Source organism: Eurytemora carolleeae, unplaced genomic scaffold (genome assembly GCF_000591075.1).
Source record: "Eurytemora carolleeae unplaced genomic scaffold, Eaff_2.0 scaffold878, whole genome shotgun sequence".
Lineage (NCBI taxonomy): Eukaryota > Metazoa > Arthropoda > Copepoda > Calanoida > Temoridae > Eurytemora > Eurytemora carolleeae.
The window spans coordinates 30,940-38,842 of NW_019396831.1; the positions used below are offsets into that span (position 1 = coordinate 30,940).

At 32.0% G+C, this 7,903-nt stretch overlaps 1 protein-coding gene across 1 annotated transcript in view; it reads left to right on the forward strand.

Moving 5' to 3' along the window:
* Positions 1-709: 709 nt before the first annotated feature.
* Positions 710-7,903, forward strand: part of LOC111709172 (uncharacterized) — a 9,050-nt gene continuing 1,856 nt past the window's right edge. The window contains exons 1-8 of the mRNA XM_023482781.1: positions 710-1,766; positions 1,853-1,893; positions 4,817-4,873; positions 5,092-5,143; positions 5,586-5,708; positions 5,994-6,091; positions 6,387-6,522; positions 7,822-7,872. Coding sequence (XP_023338549.1) covers positions 1,146-1,766; positions 1,853-1,893; positions 4,817-4,873; positions 5,092-5,143; positions 5,586-5,708; positions 5,994-6,091; positions 6,387-6,522; positions 7,822-7,872 — 1,179 coding nt within the window. The 5' untranslated portion in view covers positions 710-1,145. The remainder of the gene's footprint in view (positions 1,767-1,852; positions 1,894-4,816; positions 4,874-5,091; positions 5,144-5,585; positions 5,709-5,993; positions 6,092-6,386; positions 6,523-7,821; positions 7,873-7,903) is intronic.

The window sequence follows — 7,903 nt, forward strand, 5'->3', positions numbered from 1 at the left end:
TGTACATATGTATTTTGTACATTGTACAAATGTATTTTGCACGTTGTACAAATGTATTTTTTACATTGTACAAATGTATTTTGAACATTGTGCAAATGTATTTTGTACAGTGTACAAATGTATTGTGTACAACTGTATTTTACACATTATACTACTGTATTTTGCACATTGTACCAGTACAAATGTATTTTGTTCATTGTACAAATATATTTAGTATGCTGTACAAATGTATCGGTACATTGTACAAATATATAAAGTATATCGTGCAAATGTATTTGTACATTGTACAAATATAGTTAGTATGCTTTGCAAATGTATTTATACATTACACAAATGTATTTGTGCAATGTAAAAATATATTAAGTATATTGTGCAAATGTATTTGTACATTGTACAAATGTTTTTTTGTAAATTGTATTAACATTTTTGTATGATATACAAAGGTACCTAAATGCATGGCTTTTATATGTACAATATGAAAAAAATTATAAACATTGAAGATTTTGCAGTATGTAAATGTTTTTAAATGCACCAAACGTACTTTCAAATTACTTATGATAGATGACCCACAATTGAAAGATTCGAAACTTTCTGATCTAGGATATTTACTATATATATATATATCAACACCAAACAAAGGTTTAAAGAATTCTTTGTGAATCGGGCTTTTAACTTTTACAGGGAGGGTCAGTGGTCACTTCTAATTATTTTGACAATCTCAATACGATGTAATTTTTTAGAAGCATGAAGACCATACTTCTCTCCCCCCTGTATCAACAAGCTCTGACATAACTAAATCCATTGTTGTTTCTGATCATCAGACAGCAGCATCACCACATTCTACAGTAACATCGCCAAAAGCAAACCCGCAATACAGGTCTAAACTGGAACAACAAAAACTTCCTCAGGTTCCAAGGAATGTATCTCCAGTGATTGAAAAAGCTTTTGAAACAACTACAGGCATTGGCATCAATCATTCAGACACAACCCAGTTTTCTCATAACACGAACCAGTCATCTGAGAAAACGCACCATTTTTTTTCAAACACAAACCGGTCATCTGAGAATGCAAGCCAGCCACCTGAGAAAACAAACCAATCATCTGAGAAAACAACCTGGTTATTTGCAAACACAAGCCGGTCATCTATGACTAAAAACCGGTCATCCCAGAATACAAACCAGTTAATTGCAAAGACAAGACGGTCATCTGAGAATTCAAGCCAGTCATTTGAGAACGTAATTAGGTCATCTAGGAATACAAACCGTTCATCTGATAATACAAACCAGTTATTTGAGAACAGAATCCGGTCATCTGAGAATACAAACCAGTTATTTGAGAACATTATCCGGTCTTCTGATAATACAAACCAGTTAAGCGAAGAAAACCTATTTCACCCAGAGAGTTGGCAAACTAAAGCAAAACAACTAAACCAAAACACGGGAAGTACTTCTTTCAAAGTTATCTCAGAAACAAGCAAATCGTATAAAAATTGGCACAATAGGGAAACATCAACAAGACTTGATAAAGGTTATGAGTCTCTAAAAAAAGAAGAATATTATATCGATAGCGAGCAGACGATTGGATATCCGGACTTCTATATTTCTCACCATGAAATATCTTCACTTATGTCAGAGACTGAGAATCCAGCAATTAATGAAAACTCTAGGACTGAAGCTCTTGATCTTGTAAAGAGGATTCCTGAAGATGACCTCTCCAGTTATTTAATGGAAGTAGATTCTCATCCAATCCGGCCTTATAGTTCACAGGTGGAAATTAATAAAGATTTAATTAAAACTTTCAAATTTTTATTTTTAGCTATTTGCATTTTTAAAATTGTATTTTACTTTTCCAGATGGGAATGATGGATGGCAATCTTTTCCAACCATTATCTAGGTACATTTAGTCTGGACATTTTAATAATGATTTAAGTTTGTGTAGACTAATGAGGGTCTATGAAATACTGTGGATTTCTTTCACAATGATACAAAAGTAAAAGATGTATGTAGTTTATAGGGAAAACAATAAAGGATTGGGAGTGGATTGGTAAGACGACGCTTATGATTTGTAATGAGCACAACAATTGTGAAGTGTAGACAGACCCATTTTAACAATTAAGTTGATTTTGCAGCTATAACTGGTAAATTTATATGCTTTTTATAACAACATCAAATACACAAGATTGCATGAATCTTGTCCTCTTATTCTACAGTTTTTTATATGGGTTCCATTTTTGTAAGGCTTTTTTAACAAAAAAGCTTTCGTCGCTAACTTATTTTTTTACAGAGTGTTAAAAAGTCTTTACAATATTTTTGAATTTATTTTTATCTTTTATTTTTTTACAAAAGGATTTTGAAGTGCCAAAAACATTTAATGATTTATTTGCGAAACCCCCTCGGACTCAGACAGATTTTCATATAACCTTGGAGTTACAATGATATTCTATAAAAATATTTAATATATTTAAGAGTTTAAGAAATGTTGCCCTGCATATGTCAAGGCAAGGATTGATGCTGTTATTAACAGCTGTAGTACATGTATACAATATACTTTAAAGGATGTGTTCACTTTATTCAAATAATAATATTAGAAGTTGGACCTTTTCTTAAATAAATAAATAGATTTCACAATTATGTAAAATTTAAAATTTTCATCTAACAAAATCTGCTTGAGCACCGGCATCAAATTCACCTTAGCAGAATCATACATCAAAATTTGCTGACACGCGTAATATGTAAAATGTTTTTGCAGATTTTCCCCCATTAATTGTTTTCTTTAGAATTTGCTTAGAAGCTGGGATGAAACCGGCTCTTGTTGACAAACATCTTCGGTAAACAAGTTTGCAGTACAGTGAGCATGCGCAGTTGGCATCATCAATATTGGAATTAAGCCCACCGCACACCGGTGTGGTGTATTTAAAAACTATAAGAAAGAAATATTTAAATCAAAACAAAAATTCAAAATTTTCAAAAAAAATTATTGAACCATTAAATGTTGGAGAATTTACATATGTCCAAAACAGATATAAAAGATGTCATCTTATTCCCATTTTTTTACATATTATACTATTATGCCATGCTGAAGTCAGATTAGAAAATCATTTTTAAAAATATTAAAAGATGAAATAGCTAATGTAAAATATCAGTTTAAAGAAACTGCCTTTAAACGTATGTAACAGGGTGTCCCACGAAACATGACAGTTGGTGAATAGTTTCTTCCATAATATGTCAAGTTGTTTGTTACCAAAGAGAATAATAATAAATAATTTATGGCATCCATATTATAGTAAAATTGATTTCTAAGTAAAATATATTTGAGTAAATAAACTGAAAAAAAGTCTTTCATTTCTAATACAGTATATCAAAGAAGACATTCAAAACTATTCACCAACTGTCACGTATAGTGTATGTCGTGGTAAGTTTACATGTGCCATAGATTTATTGGAATGATAGATAGGACACTAGATGTCATCTTTTAAGGATTTGGATGAAACTCGTTCAGATTAACCCTGAGGTAGAAGCCCGGAGGAGCTTTGCGCAGTCGGCGTACAACAGTCTCTCTCTGTCTTGGGCTTCTGCCTCAGGGTTATTGTGAACGAGTTTCATACAAATCTTTAAAAGACCACATTTATTGTCCTATCTGTTATTAAAATTAAACTATGACGTGTTCATTTACCAAGGATTTAGTTTTTAAAAGCAAAGACATTTTGCTGAAAGACCAAAGGGGAAAACAACATTATAAAATAGCTTTCTGTCCCAAATCCATTTTGAAACGTCATTGGTGAAAATAAGGCAAAGCTGGTGCAGTGTGCACCCCCCCCCTTTCCCAGGCGTACCTTTATCATACTTTTCTTATAGAGAGAGAGAGCGGAAAAAATCCCTTGGATTAGAAACCTTGGTATCGTCCAATGAAAAACCTAAAAAATCTCCGAAAATAAACAGCAAACCTGTTCAACGAACAAAGTTCTACGCACCGGTAAGAAAATATATATATTACATATTATATAAAAAAAATATGAGAATATTTAGAGTGTTCCATTAATAATGACATTTAGAGACGACTTACAAATCGTATTTCAACTTTCGAGTGACAATATTTTTTTATCAAAAAAAGCTTTCCATAAAGTGTAAAGTTACCTCTGTTCATAATTTTGAGCAAAATATTCGAACATTCGAAATGCTTTTGGTTTTTCGATTTTACGAAGCATAAACAATGAAGAATATTGTGGATTTCAAGTTACAAAACCGACATTATGTTCGACATTGTGATCAGATATAGGGGTAAAGGGTATCCTGATGAATATGGCTCAGCTACATTTTGCCTAGTCACAATTTGCCTAGTCACATTTTGCCTAGTCACATTTTGCCTAGTCACATTTTGCCTAGTTCACTTTTGCCTAGGTAACATTTTGCCTAGGTAACTTTTTGCCTAGTTCAAGTTTGCCTAGTAACATTTTGCCTAGGGTAACATTTTGCCTAGGTAACGCAAGAGCATGTTTTTTGCCTAGTCAATATTTTTTTATAAAAAACAAATTTTGTCAAGAATTAAACATTTTTTACGCCAAATACAACATTAAACCGGTTTTATGAACTAAATTCTGTTGAAAAATAGATGCAACTTAAATTCGAAAGCTCGAGCCTTAAATAAGGCTCAACAACAGCTTAGACCCGAGTCGTATTTTCTTGAATTTTTTAAATCGCCGGCTCAGGGGGCTTAGTTATATTTCAAATTGCTAAACATTGGAAGTATTTGGTGTATTATGTAATTACTGAACAAACCATTTGAACTGTAAAATAAAAAAATAAAAAATTGTTATTAGAGATCCTATCATGAATATGACAATAGAGGAGAATATATTACTAGGACAGAAAGTCAGGTAACGAGAGTATTTTTCAAGTTTTTTTCTTTAAAAATAACATTTTTTTAACCATTGTCAAGCATGGGATTGTATAAATCCACTGATCTCATTCTTAAATAAAATATATTAGTGTACTTGTTACGAAAAGCTGTTGTCCTTTTTGTTCATCAATAAAAACATGGAAAAAATTATATTTTTCGTTATAGTTTCAGAGTTTTGATATTTTCGAATTTTAGAGCTTGGGAAAGTGTAGTGTCTCAGGTGTGGAAGAGAAATACAGAAACCGGGGTAACATTTATTCATGGGTCTTTAAATTTACATTATACAAGGTCTTACAAATCCAATAGTGGATTCCAGAGACTCAGATTTAGTTTCTTAGACATTAAAATCAATTACAGTTTAATACAAAACTTCTGAGACATTGAAAGATTTTACAAAATGTTGTCTTGACAATTTTTCAATGGGGTTTAATACTTTTATACTTTAATCTCAGTAATTGTAAAAATTAATAATTAGCCATTAAATATGCTATACATAAACATATTACATACATATTACATACATATTACATGCATATATTAGCTTAAAGTGTCTGATCTAATGCATATGGTGCAAACAAACACCAAGGAACATGTATAAACAATTGTTTTTTTTAATTACATTATTAATAAAGATAATAATAATAAAAATAATAATAATAATAATAATAATAATAATAGTTATTGTACAGGCTGATGTACTGTACAAGAATCCTGGCGGATTAATTCATGAAGCAGAAATCAGCAAAGAAGGAGTTATTTCTAGCTCTACAGATCCATCTAGTAATATTCTAGTTAATGTCCTAGATACCCAGGTAGAGATATTTCTAGCTCTACAGATCCATCTAGTAATATTCTAGTTAATGTCCTAGATACACGGGTAGAGATATTTCGAGCTCTACAGATCCATCTAGTAATATTCTAGTTAGAGATATTTCTAGCTCTACAGATCCATCTAGTAATATTCTAGTTCATGTCCTAGATACCCAGGTAGAGATATTTCTAGCTCAACAGATCTATCTAGTAATATTCTAGTTAATGTCCTAGATACACGGGTAGAGATATTTCTAGCTCTACAGAGTTTTTTTTTCCTATTTCAGGGAATCCTTCAGCAACGAATATGCTGTACAACTCTTTTAGCAATAGCTGTGCGTATGTTTGGAGGACCTAAACACCAGTTCTTTCCAGATGATCAGATGTAAGTCGACATTTTCATTAATACATAAATATACCAATAAACCTCTTTTCATCCCTATTTTCTTGGTTTTTTATGCGCCATAACATTTCTGAATTGTTTAGAAATAATTAAGCATTTATTTTTGAATAAGTCTATTTTTATAAATTATATTTTCCTGTAATTTTAACTGAAAAACACTCTAAAAAGAACAGATTACTCGCCTCAAGCTTTAATTTTAAGAGCAGCAATTCTGGATTTTTAAGTAACTTTAAATCTAACAATCGTATTTCGTGCAATTATATCTGCACTTTTTCAGGGTGAAGGATACCTTCTACTTGAAGTACAGTTACCTGCTCCGATCTCCGTGGGCTCCGACCTTAACGGAGGAGAACATGGTGATCTCAACGATGAAGGAGACAGGATACCTCCTCGGGCCAGATAGGGTGCTAGAGGTTGAAAACATTTTAAAGGGAATTATAAAGGGCGTGTCGGAAAAAAACTTAAAGAGGGGTAAAGGCAAAATCCGAATCAAGTTTGGATTAAATCTCTACTAATTTTACTTCTTTAACCCTATCCCCGCTGGGGTACTTGAAAACCAGGATACGCTGGGGGGGGGTCAATTTGACCCCCCCCTCTAAATCCCATGTTTTATGTCCAAATATGACAAATGATACATCATTAGAAAGCTCTTGTGCTCTACTTTTAGAATCTGCAAAAAAATTTGCAAATTTGCGAAAATTGAATTTTTTATCGCAAAATCCAGTTTTATAGTAAAAAGGTTTGCAAAAAAAAATTTGTCCAAAAAATGACAAATTATACATTTTTGAAAAGCCCTTGACCATGCCATTTCAAATATGCAAAAATTTTTGCAAAATTTTAAATAACCTGATTTTTAATCAAGAAAAACTAAAAATGTGCAAATTTCCTTTGACAGGTTGTTTGCAAAAAATTTGCAATTTTTTTTTCGCAAAACTTGTGCAATCCGTTTCCTTATGTCATAGGCTTTCCAAAAAACTAAATTTTATCAAAATCTGACAAGTGAAAGTGGGTCAAAACAAAGATTTAGTTTGCTACAGGCAAAAGCAGTAATTCAGGCAGTATGCCTGAGGACTCAGGCAGTTAGTATTAAAGCCCGGTTTTAGGCCTAAAGGGAGGGCTTTGGGTATGTAAGAAAAGTCAGAAAATTTCAACAGCCTCAGACCAATACTTTTTGAGTTATGTAAAAAAAACTACAGGGGGGGGTCAAATTGACCCCCCCCCAGCGGGAATAGGGTTAACGTGAAAAGGAGGAAATCGTGGAACAAGGATTTAACAAAATATGCTTGATGCGCAGCATTCTTCGTCATTGCGCTCGAGTGATGATTAATTAATTGAAGATGTCGTCTTCGTCACAACCATGAAAGAAACAATTTTAAAGGGACTCTTAACAAATTTTAAAGGATTTAACAGCAAACCTTAATATAGGAATCTGTACCACAACTATTAACCTTTAGCTTTAATAGTTATTAGTTAGGGTGCTAGGGAGGTTTAAACAAAAATTGAAAAAGTTTGTCGAAAATTCTTTTTGCGACAAATGCTTAATGTCTTTTTTCAAGTGCTTTTTAAAATTAAAATTTTTAAAAAAAAATATAGTTTTTATTCACGGACCGGGTTTTCAACCGTCTTAAAAACTGCTCTGTTTAAAAAAATCTGCATACTATAGTTTTGTTAAATTAGAATTTTTATTAAACTGTTTAATTCTTTATTTTTAGGTTCTTTTCACTAACTGCTTGATGGTTGGCTTCAACATGGATTCTAACCAGGTTTATATTGTTATTATTATTATTATTATTA